The 26,386-nt window shown below is 41.7% G+C and overlaps 1 protein-coding gene across 8 annotated transcripts; it reads right to left on the reverse strand.

Annotated features, from left to right (window-relative positions):
- Positions 1–2,565: 2,565 nt before the first annotated feature.
- On the reverse strand, positions 2,566–23,451 carry ARFGAP1 (ADP ribosylation factor GTPase activating protein 1). 8 transcript variants are annotated; one of them, XM_048321650.1, is made up of 15 exons: positions 23,339–23,451; positions 22,956–23,093; positions 19,458–19,521; positions 19,040–19,149; positions 17,881–18,052; positions 16,860–16,960; positions 16,093–16,179; positions 15,503–15,599; positions 14,077–14,133; positions 13,066–13,098; positions 11,738–11,767; positions 9,893–9,949; positions 8,529–8,588; positions 7,323–7,399; positions 2,566–6,858 (listed from the first exon to the last, which is right to left on the reverse strand). In XM_048321650.1, exons 3-15 carry the CDS (start codon positions 19,515–19,517, stop codon positions 6,531–6,533), a joined length of 1,269 nt encoding a protein of 422 aa, XP_048177607.1. In that variant the 5' UTR covers positions 19,518–19,521; positions 22,956–23,093; positions 23,339–23,451; the 3' UTR covers positions 2,566–6,530. The 8 variants fall into 8 exon arrangements, with proteins under 8 accessions (XP_048177607.1, XP_048177608.1, XP_048177609.1 ...); XM_048321651.1 differs by lacking the exon at positions 11,738–11,767; XM_048321652.1 differs by lacking the exon at positions 8,529–8,588 and having other exon boundaries at positions 7,323–7,393.
- Positions 23,452–26,386: the final 2,935 nt, after the last annotated feature.

Below are 26,386 nucleotides of genomic sequence, written 5' to 3' on the forward strand. Positions count from 1 at the left end.
AGGTCTGTGACCAGCTTAGAGACACGCCTTGGTGTGGGCAAGAAGTTTAAGAGAGTTGCAGTAGCCTCAGCTTCAGATTCTATCTCTTCTTGCCAGTCCTGCAGTAACACTGGGCAGCTTGTCTTGACCAGTGAAGCCCTGTCTGGGCAAACTAAATTTGTAATTCAAGTCTAGTGCATTGAGCTGCACCCCAAAAGTGACATCCAGTCACATCCAGTGAGAGCTGGTGGCTGGAGTCAATAGGCAATTTGTGAACACAGAATTAAAACAGCAATTCCATCTCGAATGGTATCAAGCTTCAATGCAACAACACCACACAGAAAAGCTTCTGTAAGGAAGAAAATTCCTAGTTTGACCTTGATCACAACGGCCTTTATATAGGCTGGCACATCAATTTACATACACTAACCATCCATGTCAGCAGAGTAGGGAAAAAAAATGTATGTACAAGTAGTTTTTGCCCTAGGTAGTAAAACACCATTCCATTGAAGGCAAAATGAGCAATCCAGTGCAGAACTGCTGATACTAAGGAGCAGCACTTCTCAATCAGAAGTGGTGAAATTTTTTTCATAAAAGATGCACTCCAGCCTTTCTGTGCTTCCTGGCAGGAGCTGATTTATCTATTGTAAAATTCACCAGCCTCAGCAGTGCTGAGCAGCCTCTCCAGGGGAGCACATTTTGGCAGGGCTTAGAGGGAAAGACAAGAACTGGTTTCCAAAGTGTGCAGAGCTGATAGCACTGGATTTTCCTGCTTGAGCAGCGGTCACGATGCTGGTGAGGTACAACACGACTGTTCTTGGCAGTCCTTGCAGCCAGCCCTGCCAGAGACTCTCTCCCACTCATTCTCAGCAATTTCAAGTGCAAGAAGGCTTCTCCTTGGAGATCTTTTCAGTATTTCTTTAATCTCTTTTGATTTTAGCCAGTTTAAACGTTGCCATCAGGGAACGTTTGGTGAAACCTCGTTGGTGAACGTTGGTGAAGTTGGTGAAACTCAGATTGGACACAAAGCATCATTTGAGGATAAAAAAAACCAGGGCAGTTTTATCTCACCTAAAGCAAAAGTCAGCGCCTTGCTCAGAGGAGGAGCTGACCTTTCTTTTCCGGCCTCCTTGAGGAGATGCAGCTTCTTGCTGACAGAGCACAAATGGCTGGAGCTGACACAGCCAGGCAGCATCTCTTGGCCTCCTGCAAATCAGTGACTGAACAGACAAGGAATGATCACACTGCAGGTGTGTCAGAGCTTCACGGTTTGCAGCTTCCCAACAGGACAACGCAGCTCCCCCTTGTTTTCCTCATGGGATTTTCAGTTTTCACTCCATGGCTGCATCCTGCAAACCTCTGTCAAAGCAGTGGAGACCCTCAGCGGGTATGGGGGTACGGGGCTAAGCCTGTGGAGTTTGGGGAGGTGATGGCGAAGCTCCTGAGCCCAAAGCCTGCTGCAGAAGGCTCCTGTGGATGAACCTTCTGGAATAGGTGGAGTGCAGGAGGAGGAAAACCAGGGCACATCCCCAGTGCCTGGCTGCACACCTCAGAGGGCATGAGAGTTTGGTTGCTTAAAGTGAGTGAGCTGTGAAGCCCAGAATCACCTTCTGAGTCTGCATCTACCTTGGAGGGCACCTACACAGAGAAATAATGGCAGAAAGCTCCAACTGGACTTGCTGCTGGTACTGGGATCAGAGCACCGAGGGGGCCATGGCAATGCAGCAGTGACCTGTCCTCCCTCAAGTCCAAGAGTGATGTTTTCTGGTCTAGACTCCACTTTCTCTATCAGCTTTTACTGACTGTGCTGTCTGAAATCCAGAATACACATCACTGCTTTCATGGCGTTTTGTTTTTAGGTCATTGGCTCTGGATGTTGTCAGAATAAAGGGCCAAAATCCTCTCTCCAGAAGCAGCATATCCTGTTTACTGCCAGTAATCCCATGTGAAAACTTTGCACCTGACAGAGCAGCCCTTACGGCAAGAACAGATACAGCCGACCCGTGCAGTCATACCAGTGATGTTATCAAACACAAATGTCCATTTGAGTAAAAATCAGTAAAATTACCTCTACAGGGCAAGTAGGATTCAGTCCTGCTGACCAAGAACATAACAGAAGATATTTTAAATTTGCATAAAGCCCAGTGCAGTCACCTGGAGTACTCACGTGGCCATTTGGCTCATGAAGGAAACTGGAACCTGAATATGAACCACCACCATAGCTGAACGACTTGTCAGAGAAATCTCGCTTCTTGCAGGAAAACTGCTTTGAAAGTTACCTTTTTCTGCTGTAATAAGTGCCTTTGTAGACAAGCTAATAAAAATCTCAGTACATAAATTTATTTGTACTTTAATTTCTATTTTATAGTTGCCCTTCAATAAAGGAGGCAAACAATGTCTCCAAATTGTTTTTAAGTAAGAGTTTGAAGTCAGACTGTGAAACTCCAATGAAATATAAAGATGTTTTTGGCTCTATTAATGTTGGCAACTTCCTTTCTCCTTTGTTACTAGCAGGGAAGAAGATGCCTGACGCCAGCACCTGGGTTGAAAATTAACTGAAGTCTCCTGAAAAAGGGCTGACCACTGTTCTGCTCCATATCTCTTTGCTTTATTATAATACTCTTTAAAAGATGACACCGCAGTTCAAGTCCAGAACCACTCTACAGAACAATGAATAGTGTTCACTGAAATCACCATTCCTGTGAACTTCACAAAAAAACACAGCAGGAAAATTAAAGATACAGTACTCCAGACTGACCAAGGTTCTGCTGGCATGGGAATGAAAGAGGGTTCTGCAGCTAGAGGCCACTAAGCCATTAGGATCAGACTCTTAATAATGGCCATGGAAATGTTTCTGTTCTGTTTAAATCACTGATTGCTCAAACCTTTAATTGGGTCACTGAAATTTAGTATTTCAGCCAAAACAAGCTAAGAACTGAAATAACTGTGCAGACTGCTACTGTCCAAGAGGACCACTGTATCTTTAAATGTATCCTGGATTAAACAAAGGTTTTATCTACACTTGTTAAATTATTGCACAGACCATTACACTGACAAGTACATTATGAACCCATGGAATGTTACAGTCTGGCCTGGAAAATAAAAGCAGCAGCATTATCCTTGAGGTCTCAGCCATGAGGGAGAGCTGGCCAAGCACTTCTTGAATTGTAATAATTACTAATAGGTTTGAAGACACAAATGAAACATTTTAAAATAATCTCTAACTGCTAGGATTATGTTTGGGAGCATTCTCCAACACTTCCACTCTTTTGCAAATGGCACTTAGTTTGATTTCTTGACATTTTTCTTTTATCAGGCTACCTGCAGAAATCCAGCTGCTCTGCATTTTCCAAAGTTGAAGCCATACAAAGAAATAAAAGCTTGGGTCACCATGGGATTTGAACCAGCCACTGCAATGTCCAACTGGTGCAGCAATTTCACCTACTGCACATCTCCTGGCAGTTTGCTTGTTTGACTTAAAACTGCAACTCCACGGGGTGGGATGGAAAGGGGAGCGGAGCCCTGGTCACCCCAGCACAGGGGGAGCCCACAGTGACACCAGGGCCCTCCAAACCACACACTGAGGCTCATGGCTGGATCCTCACTCAGCCAGGCAGCCTCAGCTCCAGCAGCCCGCACTCAATGCCTCTGCTCCTCATCAGGCCAAAAAGGGAGGATCTGGGGAGGAAGAGGAATTAAAAAAGAAAAAAAGTCTGATTCATGAACGCTTGCTCCGCACCCGCAACTTGATGGGATGCATCTCTTCATAGCGCAGAAACCTCCCAGCCACCTACTCTGAAAAAAAGTAAAATTCAGTAAAACAGAGGGTGTGCAAAAGAAAATGCCCTCGTTTTGTCCTCTCCTCTGGAAGACATGATCACACGTTGAGGCTCAGACAAGCCATTAAAAAATGCCCATGTGCCTGTCAAACTGACCAGCTGGCACACTGGTTTTGTGTCTGCAGTTACACCTTCTGCCATTACATTGGGTTTTTTGGATCTTCCAGGAACATCTTTCTGCCAGTTGTATCATTTTGTTGCTTCCCTACAACACTGAAGAAAGAGAGATGGCAACTGTTCTGTCCCTGTCTCCTCAACTGGAGGGAAAATCCTTACCCAAAGCTTCTGCTTGAGCAGGGCTCTGGCTGTTTGATTTAGAACATAAAAGTTTCAAAAGCTACAAAAATCAAATCAAAAGAACAAATGGCTCATGCCAATCGTGGCTGCAAGTGATACATAAATAAACCACTTCTGTCCCAGGCAAAGCTCACAGCTGAGGAGAATGTGCACACACACATCACAATACCATTGACTGAGTGCACTGAAATAAAGATTCTCCTGCCACGAGCCATTTCAGGAGGTTTATGAAAGAGAAACTGTAATAAATTTATACAGAAGCAGCTGAATCAGCTTCAGACTGGGCAGCAGACACGTTGACAAGGAGGCAAGAGGTGTAAGCATAAAAAAACAAAGTTATGTTTGACATGCAGCTAAGCTATGACAAAATTATACTTGGAACTGGAGAAAAGCAGAAAAAAATCCTTGTTTTACAGTCGGGCTGTGAACGCTGCCAGTGGTACCACGAGCAGCACTGCAAACCAAGAGCTCTCGTGCCTTTGGCACTTCCAAAGGGCCAGTGACAGCAAGGACACCTCAGGAATGGCTCAGCCTGGAGGAGCACTTTCCAGATGTGGGTCTGGAGCAGCTCTGGGTCCTGCTGCAGAGGCTCGGAGACCACGAGCTTCAGACTACGCTATCAGGAGAAGCCGGGGGGAAAAAAGAAATCCCAACTCCTGTGGAACAGGGTGAGAAAAGACTGGAAAAATATTCTGTTCACCATCCGAAAGATCCTTCTGATAGAAATACAGAATCAGGTTGTAAATAGAGCTACTTCTACTCAGGCTTAAGCCTTTAAAATCTGCTACTTTTGAGGAAATTCATTTTCTTTCCTTTTTAAACTGTTGATATTACTATCTGCTCAAAAACCTCTGTGAGGAGTAAAAGAAGTGAAGTGTTATTTAAGGTAATTTTGACACCTTTGGTTGGTTGTTGAACAAGTAAACCATTTTTAAAAAGTAAAGGCTTTTTAGCTCAGTAATAGGATCTACAGGGTTCACAGAAAGAACTCCATGCTGGTAAAGCAGATCACATAAAACATCATGATTTGAGTTTCAAGCAAGCTGATTGTTTTCGTGCTGAGGGTACATTCACAACCCATCCCCCAAAATAAAATGGGATACCTATGACACCTTTGATGTTACAGTCACAATTCTTCTCTAGAAGTTATGGTTTGTGTCATGCAAAGCGATTTGTTGGGTCAAAACTGACACATAACTCAATCTCCTGTTCCAGTCCTTAATGCTGACAAGGAGTTTCTCAAGTTTCCAAAATAGTGTTTCTTTAACAAGATCCAGGAAGAAAATGTGGAGAAATATATGACAGAAACAGAGATACAGCTTGACACACGAAGAATCGTTTGGAAAACATCTGCTTAAATTAAATTTTACTATTAAATCCAGACACCTACTCATCTTGAAAGGGGCTTGCTGCCAGGCTCTTTCCTCAGTGTTCTCATATTTTCCACCCATTTTTTCTTGCTGGAATCTTCTCTATAATTTTTTTTTTTTCACTGCCAGGTTGCCAAACAGATGTCCAGAAGGCCGTAAGCAGCAGAAAGACTTCATTTTTAACAGCATTAATAAAATACTACACAGGTAGAAGGAAGAAAGAGAAAAAAGAGAGCACATAAAATACTCAAACTGGGGCAAGGGTGTAGGTGAGGAAGGAAAACACTACAGCTTTGCTTTTCTGTGTGGCAGAGCTGCACAGTACCAACTCAATCCACTGAGTAAGGTGGCCAAGTAGAGCCATTCTGGATGTCCCTTGAGAGCTCAGGTCAAACCTGTCAGTTTACACAAATAATCATCTAGCTCTAGATTCCTTCTGAATTCTAAAAGGAAAAAATAAGTTTTAAAATATTAAAAAAAAATAATGTCACAATGTTTAAAAACAAAGCTCCAATAAAAAATATGTTAAAGACCATCTTGAATTGCCAGACTTCCTGTAGTCAGAGCAATCCGTAAGGCATTGGAACGAGATGTATCCAATTGCAGCTTGCTCGGTTAATGGCTGTCTTTCCAAGTCACACCCTGTCCTTTGTTTGCAATAAACACCCCAAATCTCAAATTAGATGAGGACTGGATGAACACCTATTAACCTACACATGCAAGGTTGTGCCATGGAAGTGTCCTTGCACTGATTTCTTTCCGTTAACATTCGTGTTAAGAAAGTTGCTGTAGCCAGCTCCAGTAATGCAAGGAGAATATAGTTACCACTATCCTTAAAAAAGGGAGAGCCACCTTTACGTAAGAAAAGATTCAGATGCTACTTTTTTTTTCCCTAAACCGGGGTAGAAGGAAGGAGAATGAATGGGAAGCACAAACAGATCAGAAAGGTCAACCATGATACTCCAGGCGTGTGTAAAACTTCCTCCCCTCCATCAGCCAGCACAGCCTCCCTTTCCCAGCTGTGCAAAGCAGGGTTAACAGAGTCCTAGAAGTCATCCCACGCATTTTTTGTTGCCTTAGGAGGTTTTCTGGTTTTGCTCTCCCCTCCTGTGTTCTCCCAGTTGGTCTCCCAGTTTTCCCAGCTGTCGCTGTTACTGTTCTTGTTGGAGACCGTTCCCGAGCCCCACACGTCCCAGCTATCCGAGCTCTTCTTCTCTGTGGAATTGTCCACATAGGTCCAGCTCTCACTGCTTGGAGATTTATGAGCTTTTGGTGGATCTGAGTTGCCAAAGGTCTCCCAGAAGCTTTGATCTATAGCATTGTTCTGGTAGCCCTCCCCTCCACTGTTCTGGTAGCTGTCTCCCTCAGCTGGTCTTTTGGGGAGTGGGGAGGGGGGAAGGAAGGTAGAAATAAATTAGTTTTGCCAAACATAACAACAAAAATCAATGACTCCAAAGAAAACTATAATTCTACTGCCCTTTGCTTAAAAGAAACCTAAAAACCCTGATGATAAAGGCAGAACTAAATATTGCTCCAAATGATGTAAGTTTGCAGTCTAATTCAAAGATTGTTAATAGATTTAACAGGCCCAGGGCAAGGGAATGTGCATTTGGAGTAAGTTTTAAACCAAGAGGTGTGCGTTGCTTTGTTCTCAGTTTAAACAGAGTAATAAACAAAGTTATATTGAATTCCTCCCTATTACATAGAGGAGGACTGTTAGCAAAGACAGAATAAATTATTAATATTGAAAAATTACCTTTCACTATTATACTGCAGAGAATGTACAGGAGATAAAATCATGTGTTTAAAGAGATAGAAAATAGGAACAAAAAATTACCTTTCAGAATTATCATCTGGTTTGCCTGAAAAGAAAGTGGTGACATCTCTCCATCCCTTACTTCCCACTCCCTGAACCTACAGAATAAAAAAAAGACACTCCATTCATTTGGATTGAACCAACACCTCTGCCAAGTCCAACAGCAAAAGCCACAACACATTCCCCCACTTGTTCCAATAAATCAAACACATTTAACTGACAGCTCATTCATGTTTTTGATGGGCAGTTACGTGGTGGATGTAGATAACATACATCTGACAGCATCATGATTCTGGAAAGGGTGGGAAGCAGGTCAGGCTTAGCTTTTTCACCCATTAGTGTAACATCTTTTAAATTCTCTCCTAGACTTCCTTGACAAAAATACTGGAATTAGTCCTTACATAAAATTCAACTTAATGAAAGCACTGATATTTTATGATTAACATAACTCTAATTTATATTTCTACTGTTCTAAAAAGCTATTTTCACTCTGTTTCAGCATTATTTCACTACCCCTGTAAAACAGGCCAAAAGTTGAGTCCCAGAATTGGATTAGAAATATAAATTCTGAAGTGTCACCATGAAAGGTACTATTCTGAGTTACAGACATAGAGGATGAATCCCAGAATTCAGCCTGAGAGCGGCCAGGCTCTAAACAGAACAGGTAACATCATTTATTTTATTTTATTCAAATAGTACCAAAATCTAAGACACTGAGCTGGTCTGTGAGAGTGTTTCCAGTGCTGACTTTCCCAGTGCTAAAAGACACACATTCCTGGGTAACACCATGCAATTTATCACCACAGGTGTTAGTCTGTGCAGGATTTCTGTGCTTGGCAGCCTCAGGCAGCACTTACCGCGTCACCGAGCACCGAGAGCAGCGGACGGCAAAGGAGAAAGGTGCAGAGCATTAATAAGTTTTACTGGACCAGTGGAACACAAGCTGTCTCCATATTCCCTCACACATTTTCTTTGCTGTTTAGGACACTGGCTGTTTATAACCATACCATGTCCTCATTCAAATTACTAAGAGGACACCACCATGCCTGTGCAGCTTTTAACACCCCAGCAGAAGTGCTGCCCGCTGAGAATTACACTTTCCAAATTTCTGTATTCAACACAAGCACAGACCAAAGCTGCATTGGGGTTTTCTATCATTTTTCATAAGAATATGGAGACTGGCTTGACTTGTTTGGCCTCCTTAAAGCCAGGCAGGCCACCTCATACCTTGCTGGCCAACTGCGATACCCCCGTGGTGACCTCCTCAAATATTTTCCCCTCTTTCACCTATGTGGACCAAAGTATTGGTAATTAGTCATAAAACAGAGGATTACTGAAACCTTCAGACACACTCACTTGTGCTTAACAGCTAAAATATATAAAAACCCAACCCCAAACTGAATTAAAATAGGTTTAAGTCAAATTAACAAAGTTAAGAAAATGATATACAAAGTCCGTTGATCTATAGTGGAGTGAACCTCGGTCCTTTGAGTTTGTGGGAATTTTCTATGGCTAAACACTCAGTTTGAGGAAGGTATCACACCCAGTTTGAGGCAGGTATCATTTACACACAGTTCAGCTAGCATTACACTACTGCTGAGCATAAAAATACCAGTACAAAAAACATCTGCAAACATGAAGCTTTACGAATATATTCTACCACGTATAAAGATTGTGTTTAGAAACTTAACAGATCCCTTTTATTCTCTTTTACAGATGCTTATTTAAATATTAAAAGGGATTTGAACTTTGCTGAAACACAATACAACAGGTACCTTTCACCACTTAATAAATGGCAGTTGTTCCAAAGCAAGTGACTTTGTATAACCATATAGAGAATAGTTATTTCAAAAAGTTAACACTTATTTAGAACTAACAGCACAACATCCTAAGGGAAATGGATCTCTTTTTAACACAGAATACGTAATTCCTCATTAAATTGTCCTACAAAATAAAAATCAGCTCAAGGAAATGCACCCTAAAAATAACCCTGAAAATAATGCAACTAAGCCCTCTGAAATAAGCTGTGGATAATTCTAGGGAACAGAAAACCAGTTAGAGTCTTCTCCTGTGGTTTGAAACGCCATGTAAAGAATGGTGAATTAATAAAGGTAATGAAAGAGAAATTAGTCTGCAGTATCATTAAAACATTCTTTTCAAATGGCTCAAAGATATTTGCCTGAATTAAAATAAAGCTGGCAGGTAGATGGTAAAACACTAGGAACTTAACTGAGATACAACTACTAATACATATAAATATCTATATATATATATTTAAATAACTGATTTTATTTCCATTTAGGGTGCATTTTCCCCTTGTTCCATCGTTCACTACTGAAAGCATGAAATCTATCAAATGGTATCTAACAAGAACGAATGTGACAGACTCTGGTAGACATGAGAAAGGTTGGTGGAAGGAATTTACCCCTCATCAACATTTTTCTGGTAACAGCCTAACTTTGAGTTGTTTGATGTTTCCCTTTTTCAGAAAACCCCCCTGAGAACCTGGGCAGCTGTGACAGGAGGAATCAACCACTCCCTGAGTGAGTATAACCGTTTTTCTGCAAGTCATTTACTAGTTCCAAAGTTACCTTTTCCTGTGCAGGTTTGAGAACATTTTCATTTAATGTCTGACCTAACTCTGATGCCTATTTAAAAGCAAAACAAAAACAAAGTCAGTTATTTTTTTTAAAAAAAACCCCAATAAAAACCCACAGGCAACACCTTCTGCAGGCTCATTTCTCAGCATTATCTCCAAAAACACATGAAGCCTTTAGCTTTGATTCATACAAGCAGAATGAGCTGAAAAGCACACACAGCAAAGTGCTGTAGGAGGCATTAAAAGACAATAAATTAAAATCAGATAGACATGGCAATAGATGCCCAGAGCCCAAGCAAAATCTGACCTTGCACTGGAAGCAGAAGCAATGATTCAACCAGCAACAGCTTCAAGGATGGGCCCCTTACTAATGCCTGCAGCTGAATATTTGGAAAAACTGACCTCATTCCCCCCTTATTTTTCCATACTAATTAAATTACTTGTAGAATTAGATCTTTTGGGCTGATTTTCCCACAATTCCTCAGTCTTGTAGTGCTCCAATTGTCATCTGTTAGTAAGAGCCTAAGTGTTTCTGAGCAATACACAAGAGCCAAAGCTGTGACAGAAGATTTCTGTTATTTTTTTAAAGCTCCAGGTTTGCAGGGTGAAAAAACAATGAACTTCAGAAATCTGTTGCAATCCAGAACAAGATGCACAAGGATATTGTACTTCAGAGGCAGTTTACAAAAATGTAAGCCCACAGTCTAAGTCACAAAATTACTTTCCTAAGGCAATGCTGACAAGGACAGCAGGTTTAGAAGAGTTTGAAATCATTCATTTCTCTATGACCATATTAAGCCTTTGACAGATTTAAGCTTTCTTCACAACTGCCATATCATACTGAGTGCCTTCTGAATGATCCTGGTTAATCCAAGAGAGCCAATATGCCAGGCAATTAAGTTTCATTTCCTAAGGGTTCATATTTTATCACTACCATTGGTCAGGGTGTGAGCCTTCACGCATGTTCTTCCCGGGAATGGAGCACCTTAAACATCTTTCCTCCACAGACTCCCAGGTGTCTAAGAAGCCTTTCTCTTAGCCACAGCATTCCCAGGATCTCCCCTTTCCCCAGCCATTGTCTCCAGTACTTCTACTCCTTACTGGATAGAAGTTCTTTGAGAAGCAAAGGCAAAAGCAAACCCCACTTCCACCCAGTGAGAAACATGAATGCAAATCACAAAGGGCTTGTTACCTTTGGAAGTGAGGCTACAAAGTGTTTAAGAAAAACAACAAAAAAAGGGGTGTTCTCACCTTTGAAAAACCCTTTGGAGTCTACTGAACCCAGCAAACTGTTTATAAGAAAGAGTGTAATGCACCCAGACTAACAGTTCAGGTGTCCTAAATAGAGTCACTGCTACAATTAGAAAGAATTCTTATCTGATCCCTCTTAGTCAAGCGCATAATTTTGTAAATGTGGAATGGAAAGATTTGGGTACAATTGTATTTTCATCTGAATCACTTCATCTTTCCTTCCTATTGCTGAATTTAGGACAGCACTCTAACCACCATTACAAACACTTCATTCAAGTGTCTGCCTTCCAACAACACCCAGCTCTTGGCACATTCCTGGGGCAGACATGCAAACAGAAATCCTGAAATCATCAGAATGTGGACAGCAGCACAGTCAATTTTCGGACAGCACACAGCTCGGGTATCTCTACCCAACTGAACAAATTTTAAGTAGGTTTGAAGAAATGTTACCATACAAAACACACAACATAATTCTAAACAGATTTGACGTAAGGCAGAAAAAGAAAAGACAGCTCAGGAGCAAATGCACATATTCAGCACGAACAGACAAGGAGTCCATGCACAAGAACAGATGTGAGGGTGTTACCGGCTCTGGCTGCTGCTTGTAGCCCCAAAACTTTACCCAGAGAGCAAAAGAGAAAAGAGCAAGGAAGGTAGAAGCAGCTTTTAGCAAAAAATTGGCAGCATTTTTTCAGGCAAGTTAAGTAGCATGAACCTTTTCCAACTTTTAACATCTACTGACAAGAGAAACAGTGAAATGTGTTTGGTCACTGGACCCCAAATACACTTTTAACCAATGTAGTGCATCAAAAAAGTGCTAAATCTTTTCTGCAAAGGGTCAGAAGTTTCAGGAACAAAATTTAATCTTCAGTAACACAGCTTAGACTCTAGAGCGCCACGTTGCTGTGGTCCTTGTCAGCAGATGTGATGAGCTTTTAAACTTAATATTCTATTTGTATTTGTTAATAATACTAAAGAAAGAAAAGCTTCTAAAAGGGAAACTGCCAGAAGGAGTGAAGAGGAAGACCTGTAGAAAAACTAGTTTTTCTTAAGCCAGGCAGTAAACACTTTAAAGCTTTGAAATAGGAAGTTTGGGTACTTTAACAAGGCATTTTTGTTGCAAACATGCCCAAGTTTGGCCATTTGAAGGATTAATATCCCAGTGCATAGACCTGTCTGAACACCAACGTCTGCAGCTGGCACATTTGTTTTGAGCAATACTTTCTATGCCTATCAAAAAGCCAACCAGGCTAATGCTGCACATACACAAGAGTTAGAGTTCAATTAAAACTCCTGAACCATCTATAAATATATATAAGGCTTATCTCACCCAGAACTAGGCAAATTAGGAATCCCATTCTTTTATACATTTCTACATTTCAATTTAAAACTTTTCCTTGCAGACAGATCTTGGTTATGTCAGAGCTCTGTGTAATTCTGACTCTGTTTTAACCCCAGTTTGATAAATGAAATGCTTTTGTCATTGCTACTTTTTAAAATACACACAGGCAAATTGATTTATTAATAATGAGCAGTTCACATTTGTAACACCTTACTAGGCTTCAGCCATGGGAAGACCGCTTGCATTGTATTTTATCACCACGAAAACTACTTCAAGATAGTTGAAGATTCACAGAAGTAAGATAAGGGGATGTTAAGTTTGTAAGCTCTGCAGCCTCTCCAATACATCCAACAGGAACAAACAGCAGAGCATCCCTGTTTATCTCTTGCTTAATTTGATCACTGCAGCTGATTGCAACTCCCATGGAATTAAAAGCTAGAACTAAACACTACTGTGCACTGTGAAGGAAAAGCACACTGGTCTGTTGATGATCAAATCTAAGTCAATTGGTGCAGGCAAACACATGGCATTTAAAAATAATTACACTGACTAAGAGCTAAATCTATAATCACCTTCTGACTTGCTTGAGATCCAAATCTGGTAGCCTGTGAAAAGAAACAAAAACATTCAGGTTTATCAGGAATAAATCCTTTGATTTTTAAAGACACACATTTAGAAATGCTGCATTATCCTCTCCAAGGTAATGGAGCTTTGGTAGAATTTCACAATGAAAAGAACACACCCATATCACCACCCCTGGCATTCCATTGCTTTGGGGAAGTGTCAGTCTTTCCCAACTTGCAGCAGAGGGAAGAAAGGGTCTTCAAAATGGACTAGACCTTGGTGGGCCAGTGTAGGTGAGTATCAATATTTTTGTCTCCTATAATGTCACCCAAAGTACCAGGTAATTGTTATGTCTATGAAGATTTGGAATAATATTAAGCAAAACTGAAAAAAAGTTGCAATGCATTATGTTCACAAAAATATTTAGTCTTTCCATCAGCATCTATGCAAAATGTAATACATTCTTATTTCCTCTGGTTTTAAATGACAGTGAGTCGAATCACTGTCACTCAAGTGTGCAAATTTGTAGAACATGCAGAACATGAAGACCATGCCTCAGTTTTTCCCAAATCATCCCACTGGACACAATCTTAGCCCAACGAGCTTTTTATTTAAACTGACAAAAATGCTGCAGTTAAGACACAAGACAAAGCAAGGAAAAATAGAAACCCATCACCAGTTTTTAACTTGGTATCAAATTCCTGCTGAAAAATGCAATTTAGCCTTGCTTGGCACAGATTGAAATTCTGAATTTTCTGCTTTATAATGAAAGCTTTTCTTGAGTTCTTTCTTGATGCTTAAATCCAGTGGACGAATTTACAAAAATGTCCATCCAGAAACATGAGAAATGGTTAAGAGATCTCCATTCAATATGTAACTATTTTATGAGCCATAGGCAAAGACAGGAGAGCAAAATTTAGCTAGTCTTGGTAATACTTTTAAGGATTCATCACTATTAAAACACAATTGGAATCTCCAGAATTCACAAGAATTAACTAAACCACATTTTATTTACTTACACCCTCTTTAGCAGCTGAGGCAATTTTGCTTGCTCCGGTTGTAAAACTGCTCCATCCCTTTAAAGAAAGCAAGAAAATCATGAGCTACATGTTAATAATAATAGCAAATAATCAAGTTTTAATGAAAACAGATTAGCTTAAGTCAAAATTCTCTAATACAGCTTGTCCTGTAGTCCTAAGAACTACCTGCTAATGAGAGAAAAACTAGAGCCTCTCACTTAACTGAAATAGAGCGATGAACTGCAGTATTTGTGTCAATGTGAACAAGCCAGAGTGTTTCAGATGTCACTCTGCTAAAAATGGCTACAAATGTGGGAAAAATCATCCCATGCAGTGGAAGGCAAATTGGTTTCCTCACCAGGATGAACAGCCATGCCAAGAACTCAGCCTCCCAGAAATACAGGACTTCAGAGCACACGGCAATGTGCGTCTGTGCTCACACGAGGGCATTTCAGCCAGGACATTCAGGGAGATCCTGCGCTCCAAGAATGGCTCACAGGAACGTGAATAGTGTCCCCTCTCCTTGGCTGTCTCAGCTCACCGGCAATACATTGCAGATGTGCTTTCTAATCTGAACTCTCTGGCCTAAAAACTGTGAGACACCTAGAAAATACTCAGCTGATCCCAAGCAGCCTGTGGGATCACCTGGAATATGGTGATCAACCTCTTCAAAGGCTCAGGCATTACCTTTCTGTGGTAAGTTCTAGTGAAAGTATTTATTTATTTTTAAATAAACAGTAGAACCTGGTGTGGGTATTTAGGCCGGTGAGGCTCTACAGAGGGCTGTTGGCCACTAACCTTGGTAGGATACCTTACTCTATTTCCAAATGACTCCAAACCCCAAATATTGTTCAGCACTGTGACTTTGCAGCCTGTCAAAGCACCAGGATGGCCCTGACTGCCTCTGACTTTATTCCCATTTTATTTCAACAATGCATCTTTCACTATCTTTACTTGAATCACGACAACTGTTCAGCCATATGCTGTTATCTGTTCACACCCTGTCACAAGTATTTCAAATGTTTTCATCACTGCTCATGGCTTCTGGCACTCACATACACACACATTTCAGTTGTTTTCCTCAGAACATCCGTAATATGGTTAATAGATTTAATTCCCTACAGGTAATTACATTTTTTTCCTTCAGCCCTGTTGATTATGTCTTAATCCACTGCTATATCCTCACTTATTTCTATGAACTGATACCAGACATAACTCTTAAGTTTTGCTCAAATTTCTCCATTTTCCCTTTTAAAGTTCACCAATATCTTCTTCACTCTTTGACAATACAACCAATACTCTGCATCTCTCCGTATCCACCTGCAGTCTTTAGTTTCTCTTCTCTTCTCTTCTCTGCTTATGTTCTCCCAAACCAGGACAAAATAGAAGAAAATGGTAATACAGAAAGCTCCAAGCAATTCCTTACTGAGTACAACGAGGACATGGCATTATTCAGGAAGTCATCCTCTTTTTTTGGAGGGTTTACTGTGTTCCCAAACCCCACGTAGCGATTCTCTTGGCCACTGCCACAGGAAAAGGAATAAATAGTATCTGTATCAGCATGCAGCCATTAGAAGAACTGAAAAGCATGGAAGAATGACAATTGGTTTTGCACCTGGAAAATAAAGTCCTTTAGCACCCAGCACCCAAAATACAAAACTACTCACTTCATAAAGACATAGCACCAAGGATCCACTGAGGAATCCTTGGACAACACAATTTCCTCTGTGCAAGCTAATGTGGTCTTAATGATTCTCCAGGTTTAACAGATCACTGACATCAGAAAGCTGAGTAAATCCTAATAAAGTGATACATGAAAATGAGAAAAGGAATGAAAGAAGCTTTATAAATGCCTCTGTTTAATTCAAATCACTGTAAGGTACAACATACAACCAGAATTCGCTGGTCTTGAACCCACCACAGTAACATCTGGAGTTACAAACTTTTTATTCAATGCTTCAAACATTTTGTTATGCTAGAGAGAGGCACTCAGAAAGTCAGTAAATATTGCATTACCCTTGGTAGGAGCTGACATCATCATTTAACCAGTCTTCAAAAGCCTTGTCAGAAGAGGCAGTTGCAGTGTGAGATTGTCCAGCAGAACTGAAATAAAACATTGAAGAATCAAAGCCATGTAAAGCAAAACCCACTAGCTCAGCAGTGCAGCTTCATGTATATCACCACAATACAGGTTAAAAATTGATTAATTATATCATCTATCAAGTAGGGAACTCTAATGCAACCACTAAAAGGCATGAAGCTCTTGTTCCTTTGATTTACAACTACTTTTGCAGTTAACTTGTATCTTTAGTGCACAGAGTAACAACCACTACAAGCAAAAGCAGAACAACAGAATTGCTGTGGTACAAGAGCTTTGATGCTCCTATGGTAATTAGCACCACAAGGGAAAAGTCTGTTTCTTCTTCCCTAGCATCCAATCCATCATCAAACTGGCACAGCACCACAGTTAAGGTGAGGATGTCATACACTACCTGTGAGTGACACAAATGTCTAATTTCAGGTGCATTTCAACTCAGGATAACACAAACATGGCTTGTCCCCTGCTCTCCCTCACTTGTCTCTGCCATCATTTAAGGTTCAGGTGCACGGGGTGGGAATGATTCCAAAAATAGAAGTCCTGTTACCTCATACTCCATAACTTCAGCTTGTTCAGACACCAACAGCAACAGGGTAAACCCAGCAGACACTAAATATCAGGTTTTGATGTTGTATCTGTATCTGATGCTGTATCTGTACCCACATTAGGTAAGCAGGGCACCTACCGGTGAGCAGAAGACAGAGACATTTTAGGTTGAGGTGGGGTCCAGTTCCTGGCAGGAGAAGTTTCAATGGACCACTCCTTGCCTTCAGCTACTGTAGCTACCTACAAGAGGAAGAATAGTCAAGAATAGGTCAGAGATTCCATAGAAGTTATAAACTGGTTCTGTAATATGAGGACAACCTATTTTTGCAATCTGCTGCCAGCTCCATGGATCAATTAATCTGTTTTCACAATAAACCATTTTTTTTCTGGCTCCCAGGCTGTGATGTTGAATTGAACACTGGTTTTATTTCAGGCAACTGAAATAGAAAATTAAGACAATTTCCTCAAAGAGGCAGGTTTTGTTTGAAGAGGAAAGACTGGATTAATGAAGACAAGTAAGCCCTAATCACACAGTAATGGGGGAACAGAACTATGTTATTGTTGTACGTTACTACATACACTAAAGATTTATCAAAAATCACTTTGGATACAACTGTACAGGTGAAATAGTGAAGTGAGGAGTGAGATAGCTGCACTTACTAAACAGCTGCAACAAACTGCAGCACTGAAAATCTGAGCTACCTCAGCTAAATACAGAAATTAAAATTTCAATAGAAAACTCTGACAAGACTTGGGAAGAAGCACTCTAAGACCTGTAGGGTCCCAAGAGGGCAGTCCTGGACTGCCTACTCTGAGGTACCAGACCCTCTGGATACCGTTGGGCTAAATTAGAAAGAGTTACCCAAAATAAGGAAGTTAGTCCAGAAAGGCTCCTGCCTGCCCAAGACACTCTTTTCTAACCCCACCGTATCTCCCTGGCAGGACAACATTCCTTTTCTCTTCTGCCAAATACTTGAGCCATGAACTCATTCAGGTTTACATTAACTCTTCCAGGATTCCACTCTCTCACATTTACCTTTTCAGGAACCACTGCACAGATTCAGAGTTGCAACTTTGCCTCCTTTCAAAACCAAGTGCTTACAAAGCACTTTGATATTTTCAGATCCTCGGGGTGAGCACACACCTAAAACTGAGCTTACCTGGTCTCTAAACAGAGCTGCAGCTTTGCTGTTGTATTTCTCTTGCATTGTCCAGCATGGATCATAATCATCTTGAGACTCCAAGAACTCTCGGAATTTGCTGTTACCTCCAGCCTTCATTTTCTCCAGCTCAATATCCTTCCACTTGTCCATGGTTACAGAACGCACAAAACTGAAAAGCAGGTTTTAAAAAACAATTTTAGACCACAGCTTGTTATAATTTCCTGCTGTATCAACAGTGACACAAAAAAGCTTATTACAACCTATCTCAAAAGTTGAGAGTATAAACATGTTAGAGAACACTCTCCAAGTACAGAAAGACAGATCATCATAAGAAGGTGGGCAGATCCTCACTGAAATAAGCCAAAATCATGTCATTTATTGGCATTTAAAGGAGACAGTCAACAGAAGGCAAGTGACAGAAAAAGCAGCTTCCTTTGAGTCCAGAAATTAATCTAACCCACTATGTAACAGAAACTTTTCCCATAACTTCACTCTGCAATTTTCTTCTCTGTCTATTATCATGTATCCTGACGGTTGGACTCGATGATCTCAGAGGTCTCTTCCAACCTTGGCAATTCTATGATTCTATGTCCTCATCTCAAAAATTTCCTTTTTTCTTCCAAGCCACATACCCAACAGTTCAAACCGCTCCTTTCCTGTGCAATTTCTACTCACTAATGAGCTTCAAATCACCCCTCGAAAAGCAAAGAATGTACTTCTGAATGGCCTCCTTGCTTTGGTGATTTCCCTCCTGGACTTTCTCTCCTTTCCTCATTTGAATAACTGTTCCCTGCTTTGGCCGTATTACATACACACACTGTGGATCTCCAGAACCCTTAACAGTTCTTATTCCATAGACTCCCATCTCAGCTGAGCATGTTTCTTGGAAAACAACAAAAACTATCATTTATACTGCAAAGAGAACAGGAATCTCCTGAACAGAATAAAGCTGTTTTGTACTCTAACTTTATACCCAACTAGTTACAGACAAGGCACAGAGAGAAAAGCCCACTTTGGAGAGGAGCATGAAGCAAAACTGCCAGTGAAATGTTGGATTTGAGACATTCTATACATTTCAAAGCAACACAGGCTGTTCACAGCCATAATGCACCCTGAGGTAATGCAACTCAGTCCATGGTCTGTTGGAAAGGCTGACCTGAGGTGAACTCCCAAGCCTCGGTGTTTTCCTGAGCACTCAAGACAGATCCAAATTCCATAGGTCACACTCACCCACTGGGGGTTAAATGCACCACATTCAAAACAAACCTGTGAGAGAAGAACAATTATTTCTTCAATCTGCCATAACTGTCTGTGGGAAGTTTTCATAGTGCAGCTCAAAAAGGCAAATCATGAAAACATAGAAAATAATTTCAGAAGGGAGAGTTCTTATTGTTTGGAAACACCTTCCCTGATAACATACATTTCCTTCAAGTATTTATTTATGCTCTTGGATTATAAAAATTACTGTACTAACTACAAAAAACCAGAGAGGAAATACACACAAGCAAATGGAAATTACTAAGCAAAGAATTAGTTTTGATTTCATCTCCATCTAAAGATCGTAATTTTCTCACATTGTTCTCATCTTGTGCTCTGACTTCCTTGAGGACTTTCCTTGTTCTTGGACTTGCCATGATTCTGCAAAGGGAGAAAAAGAAAAAACTAAGTCATGATCACGGATTTGATTTCGGTAGGATGCTCAGTACCTCACAAGCACAGTTCTGTGATAAAGAGCTTGGAATCTAAACCACTGACTCACAACCAGCTGCAGAGGAAAAACAGACAAACCAAACCACCATAAACCCCACAATCTTACTTTTCCATTTACTTTGCACTTCTAGGGGGATTTAGTCATCTTAACTCCATCACTGGAATGGTGTAATTCAGTCATGGCTGAAAAGTGGGCAGGGGGTGATAAACACGGGAATTCTTCTATGCCACAAATTGTATCAAAACAGACTCTACTGGATGCTGCTCCCAGACCCATCCACTACCCTTCCTGAAAGCACTTCATAACATCCATGATTTCACAGGATCACATGCACACAACTCATCAGATCTATGCAAAAAATAGCAGAAACTCTTACACTTAAGAGTGCTGAACACATTGCTAAAAGAACCCCTTACTAGATGATACAAGAGCTTGTAATTTTCCAGAAATATTGAGTTTGCTTGTCAATTGAGTTCTAAGAAATTAAGGCAATTATTGGGACCTTTACACAAAATAGAATTCTAATTCAACAGACATGCCTCGCTGGCAGACCACATCATGTCAGTCTAATTTTTATGACGCAGAAAACAGCAGGGAGTGCTGTCAAGCTATAGCTAAAATTCACATTAAGACAAAAAATGTGATTCACACACAGTACACAGCCTGGAAAAACCCGAAGTACACAAAGCACTCATAATTAGAAGAACTGTAGTGTAGGGTGCAGCGTAAGACTGCAATTTAGATAAAAAATAAATTCCTATTTCCAACTAATAGCATCATATTTAAATTAACTTTAAATAAATAACATCTGTTCTCCCTTTTTGCTTCCTCTCCATCCTTTCATTTCTACTCCAGAAAACAAACTTCTAAGATGCAATAAAAGACAAAAGTCGCCAAGCTGACTAGAAGCAGCACCAACTACAAAGAGTCAAGCTTATTGGCCAGTCAAGATGCAAAGCATAAAACAGCAGGTTGGTATTTTCACCAAGCACTGGTGTGAGAGGCAAAAATACCTTTATGCAACTCTCTGACACTATTTCACTGTGCTATTTGACAAAATAATTAAAAGTCCTTAGAACATCAATAAAATGAACAATCTCACAAAAATTTTAGAAGGTAAATGATTAAAGTGTTACATACAACTGCCACAGCCCCAGGGCATGGAGGGAGGGTGTATCTTTAATAAATAAAGGAAGGGTGTTTAAAAAGGAAAAATGCTACAGGTAAGAAAACATTGTATTTGTATGACTTATGTCAACTTCTTAGAAATCTCTAGAGCAGAGTAGTACAATAAATAGTGCTGTGCATCACCAGCTAAGATAACATGACTCAGAAAGGAAAAAGCTCAATGTTGTACCCACATATTGCCACTGCTAAAAGCAGAAGGTGCTTGTAGCAGAACTCACTGCCTTTTATCTAAAGCACTTATTCCTCTGTAAACATCTTGTTGACAAATGCTTAATTCTATGGAATTTAAGGGGCAGTGTTTTCACTGATGTTTAGAATGTGCTACCTTTTCAGCCTTAATTACTTTGCATTAGGCAAAACCAGGTAATTGTGATAAAAGTGTTTTAGACTCATAAGGTTACTACAAGTAGTGGTGAATAAAACCTTCCTGTCATCCTGCGTTAAAATAAAACTGAACACAGTTATTTTTGTCAATAATCCGATAAAAATTATGTAACTTTCAGAATAGGAGAATGAAAGTGTGGCAAGCGACCCCTCATATAATGAAACACACCTTTTCCAATAGCATTCCAATAACATTTAGCCTTCCATAACTTACTCATGTGCATGTGAGCAGGAAGGGAGATAACACTACATGCATTTGCTTATGCCCTAAATAACAACCATAAACACATTTACATGGCTCCCAGTCCATGTCCTCAATTCCACTATTTGTCCCTGGTGAGATAAGGGAGAATTCTTCCTTTCTTCTGCAGTACAGAAATTAAGTAAATAACTCAGCAGGAACAGCCAGACAGACAACAGTGCACCTTCTGGGCCCTCCTCTTTGCCATTATTGCTGCTTTCTCTTTGCATGCCAATGCCTCTTCCTCAGGAATGAATTTCCCCAGCATCTTCCTGTGCATTACTGACAACTTCCAAGGCTCCTCTCTTTAGCTGGACGTTCAATCCTCTTAGCACTACTCTTCCTTTACCATTTTTCCTCCTTTTTCACAGGTTTTCAATCAGAATAAGCAACAAAGGCAGTCTACATGCAAAGGCCTTCCAGCCTCAATGGCAGATGAGCACTGCTGGAGCTGAACAGGAAAGCTGAAGAGTCTTCCCACTCCAATTCTGCACGTGCCAGGAATTGTCTCTAAAACAGAAAGTTACATCCATCCTCCAACAGCCAATATCCAGCCCCCCTTGTGTTTATACACGAGTTTCAGATCTCCAGCTCCAAGGTGATAGAGGAAGCAATTGCTTTCGGTTCTGCACCAAGTTCCCTGCCCAAACTATCACATCTGTCTGGTGGGAAGGCAGATCTTCATCCACACCATGACATCCAAGAAAGGAGGAGGCAACTAAAGCCACTAGCTTTTCACCTTGTCCTCCTCTACCAAAGCAATTGGAATTAAAGAACAAGGAAAAAATGTCATGTTCTGAGCTTTCTAATAGGTAATGTCTTTAGAAGTGGCTAGTTTATTTTTAGTGATTTTCCCACAAAGTTTTAAGTGTTCAAATTGTCATTGATTACCACCAAAAAGCTGAGCCCTGGTAGCTGACTGGACATATAACCACGGTGCTGTTTAAGTTTAATGACTAAATACTGAAGAAAGAAGCTGCACAGTCACCTTAAAGAAAAATACATTGTTTTGATCTAATGTAAGTGGACATAAGCAGTAAAGAAAGTGTTTAGTTTAGGAGTAAGTTTCCATTGAAAAACATGAATATTTTTGACTACGGGTTCCAAAGTGGAAATAGACAGCTTCACACAGACCAATCTCACACTCTTATTTCCCAAACAATCTGCTCCCAGAGCAAAAACTAGATGTGCACAATATGTGTTTTCTGGTTATGAAATCTTTAGTTTCTAAACACAAGCAAAAAGAGAGAAGTGGACTAGAAGTGGAAATAACGTGTAATAGGACTTTGCTCCTCTGATGCAGCAGCAAATTCAGAGCCAACCTCCAAAGGCCTTTGCAATTCAGTGCATGAAGAGTCAGCGGCTGACGTGGCCTGCTGACTTCATGGACCTGAAGGCTCCCTGTGAGTCCCATCAGTGCAAAAAGGCCACAGCGGCTGAAGAAACCCTTGGAATCACACACTGCGCCTTTCTCCGTGGAGCTGTCACGGCTCACGTTCACAGATACATCAAAGACACACTTTTAAAGCGGCGCAGTTTCACACTCACCCGCCTCACCCAGCGCTTCGCAGGGCCGAGAGAAGGGCGATTCCTTCAGGCACACCTGCGGCACCCGGATCCCAGCGGCGTCCTGGAGCCTCCCTCAAAACATGGCCGGGTTCCGCCGAGCCCTCCGGCCCCTGCTTTCTGGGCAAGAAAATAACGCAGAAAAAGCTGAAATAGCGGGCAGGGAGATGCCTCCTGCCCGCCACGCCAGCCAGGCACCGGCACCTCGCCCGCCCTCAGCACCGTCCCGTGTCACAGCGCGGGGGCCGGGCCCGAGCGCCGCCACCTCAGCGCTGGGCTGGGCTGGGCTGGGCTGGGCTGGCGGGGCACGGGAGGCTCCGGCACAGCGAACCCCGGCTTGGAGAGCCGCGGCGACGGGGACGCACCACGGCCCTAAGCAGCACCGCCAGCCCTGGTCTCGATCCCCGTCCTGCTCCCAATCCCGGTCCCGATCCCAGTCCCGGCCGCCGGCCCGGTCCCGCCCGGCGCCGCCGACGTTGCAGGGCGCGAGGCATTGTGGGCGCGAGCCTTAACCCGCTGCGGTCCGGGGCGGGCGAGGAACGCCGAAAACGTCCAATTATATCCAACTCCGAATGTTCCAGGGAGAAGTTTAAGGGATTTGTTTCAACCAGGCAAAGTTGAAATAAATCTTTAAAGCGAACCCTGGGCGCGCGCTGCTCTCGGTGCGGTTCCAGGCTGCAAAAACGACCTCCGGGGGTTATCTCTGAGGAGAGGCTGCCCGTGGGGGTGAATTATATTGAATTATGTGAGTTTTCCTTAGACACTTATTGGTGTGAGCGAAGTGGGGTTAGCATGTGATGCCTCATGTTGCTCCCAGGCTGGGAATAGCAGATTGAGGGGCTGGTTGGACCTCCAGGCCTCCCCCAGCTTCACATCCAGCTCTGCCTGCGCTGCTGTGGTCACACCTGGAGCACTGGGATGGCTTGGGGCACCACACTGTAAGGAAGATCTAAAGCCACTAAGGAGCATCCAAAGGGGGCCACAAGGAAGAGGAAGGATCTAGGAGAAGCCATTAGAGGAGTGGCTGAGGGTACTTGGCTTGTTCAGAGGAGACTGAGGGGAGACATCATCCAGGTCTGCAGCTTCCTCATGAGGGGAAGCGGAGGAACAGCTCCCATCTCTGCTCTCTGGTGACTGGTGATAGGACAAAAGGGAATGACTGAAACTGTGTCGGGGGAGGTTTAGGTTGGATATTAGGAAAAGGTTCTTCCCCCGGAGGGTGGTCAGGCACTGAACAGGCTCCCCAGGGAATGGTCACGGCCCCAAGGCTGCCAGAGCTCAGGGAGCATTTGGACAACGCTCTCAGGGATGCACAAGGTGGGATTTTGCGGTTTCCTGTGCAGGGCCAGGAGTTGGACTCAATGATCCATGTGTGTCCCTTCTAACTCAGGATTTTGTCTCCTGAGATCCTCCCAAAGGTGAGGGTGGATCAGATGGAAAGAGCACCCGGAGTTGCTTTGCGGTGCTTGGAAGCACGGGCCAGGCGAGCACGTTTATGCCATCGTTAACTTCTTTTTAATCATCAGCTGTAGGCACAGGGCAATGGTTTAGTATTTATGTCTGAATCCCACAGAGACAATACGCTGCTCATTTCAGTGCAACTCCTAGTCTGGCCTCCGTACTTAATAAGTAGGCTATTATCTGACTATCAGTGCACGGGAGATTAACGGGAGCCATTTTCATTACCATTAATGGTGGCTACACACATAATGCTCTCACATCAATGAGAAGATAATGGGCCCTTAAGTGTGCGTGTGTAAGGCCGACAGAGGAAGGAGTATGAAATATAAAGCAAACTCAGCTTAAATAATTTGCTTTTCCAGTTAAGAAGAAAGTAATCTCTTCTCATAAGCACCATCATTTTCTGGTAAACGTGGACCAACAGGTAATGAGGTTCCCATTACACAAATGCTGTGTTACAGGCTCTAATGAGCATATTAATCTTTGTTTTTCCAAATAATTGGTAGATATTCCAGTGATTGGTGTTGGCATTGGCTCTGCAGTGGTTCTGGTGAATGTGTGTGCTCACAGCCTGAGCCAGGAGTCATCCTCAACCTCAGACACACAGGGAGCAGCAAAGACTCACCTACGTGAGGGCTGTGGGATGGGGCTGTCTGGTGTGCAGTAGGAATGAAGGGATGCCACAAACATTTGCCTTTCTCACCAAGCAAATAAATGCATGCCATTCCCTGGCAAGTCCAGTTTGCACCGTTCCTGGAATTTGGGATGGGTGCATAGCTCTCTCCCCATCTCTGCTATGTGTGGCAAATGTCTATTCTGAGATAATAGATAATGCCAAGAAGAAACATTTACAAAGGCAGCCTGCACTGCCTTCACTACTTGTTCTCTTTTTCTGCTTATGAACTGTTTCTAGCTTGAAACTAAATGACAAATATTTTTAGCACAATTGCCATTGTTATAATTGTTATGCCCAATGTCAAGAACATATGAAACATGATGATAAGGAACAAATTACAGCATAAAATAATACAAGGCAGGCACAGTATCCTTGAGCTGTTTTCCATGTTGAGATTTTCCAGATAGAAGTAATTTTGCTTGGCTTCAAAAGGACAATACACAAACATGTAAAGGTCAGTCTGATTTGAGAGCACAGAAAACAGCTAGAGCCAAATTCTGCAGAGATTTCATTAATAAATTCACCATAATTGCCATGAAGAAGACTAATAGCAAGTGGAAGCTTACTAAGATAAGCTACCTAGTGTGCAATTTTGCTTGTAAGTTACTGATTGTGTTTGATGGCTTTGAAATTTCTTAAGGGGAAAAAAATCTCTGGAATAGGATTTAAACCAAAGAGCATTCATTTTCATTTTTTCCTGTTTTACAGATTTACTAAACCGTTTCTAATCTATTAATAAGACTAGATTTTGGTTATTAAATATTGCAGTCCTTGACATAAATGAAGCAGCATTACCACTCGATTTAAATCACACAAAAATACCTGAAAAATTCTCTAGAATAGCTGGCAGCCTGGGCTTCAAATATTAAAGGCAAAAGACATACCACAAAAACCTGTTTTGACTTGTTTACTGATACCTATGTGGGCTGAATTACAACACTCAGTAGTAGCAGCACTTGTCATGGACTGAGAAACTATGGATTTTTATTGCCTTTTTCCCTCCCAACACACCTGAGATGAGCCACTATATCAGGATGTCACAACACTTAAATTGAGGGGGAACAAGAAGAAACGCAGATCCCTTCTTAGATAAATCTACTTAATAAATCTGAGGAGCGAGGAGCGAGGAATGGACCTGCTTGCATGATAAATATCACCACTGGAGTTCTGAGCTGTCATTGTGTGTGACTTACCTTACTGTGTGAATAACATACAACTGTGAATGTAACATGGAAGTGTGTCTGTAACACGGAACTGTGTCTGTAACTGTGTGAAT

Source organism: Corvus hawaiiensis, chromosome 17 (genome assembly GCF_020740725.1).
Source record: "Corvus hawaiiensis isolate bCorHaw1 chromosome 17, bCorHaw1.pri.cur, whole genome shotgun sequence".
Taxonomy (NCBI): domain Eukaryota; kingdom Metazoa; phylum Chordata; class Aves; order Passeriformes; family Corvidae; genus Corvus; species Corvus hawaiiensis.

Coding starts and splice junctions, on each gene's coding strand:
- ARFGAP1 (XM_048321650.1), bottom strand. CDS start 19,517: ATGGCAAGTCCAAGAACAAGGAAAGTCCTCAAGGAAGTCAGAGCACAA. Junction 15,600..16,092: donor GATGTCAGCTCCTACCAAGG/GTAATGCAATAT, acceptor TTCCTGTGGCAG/TGGCCAAGAGAATCGCTACG. Junction 8,589..9,892: donor TCAAACCTGCACAGGAAAAG/GTAACTTTGGAA, acceptor TGGTCCACATAG/GTGAAAGAGGGGAAAATATT.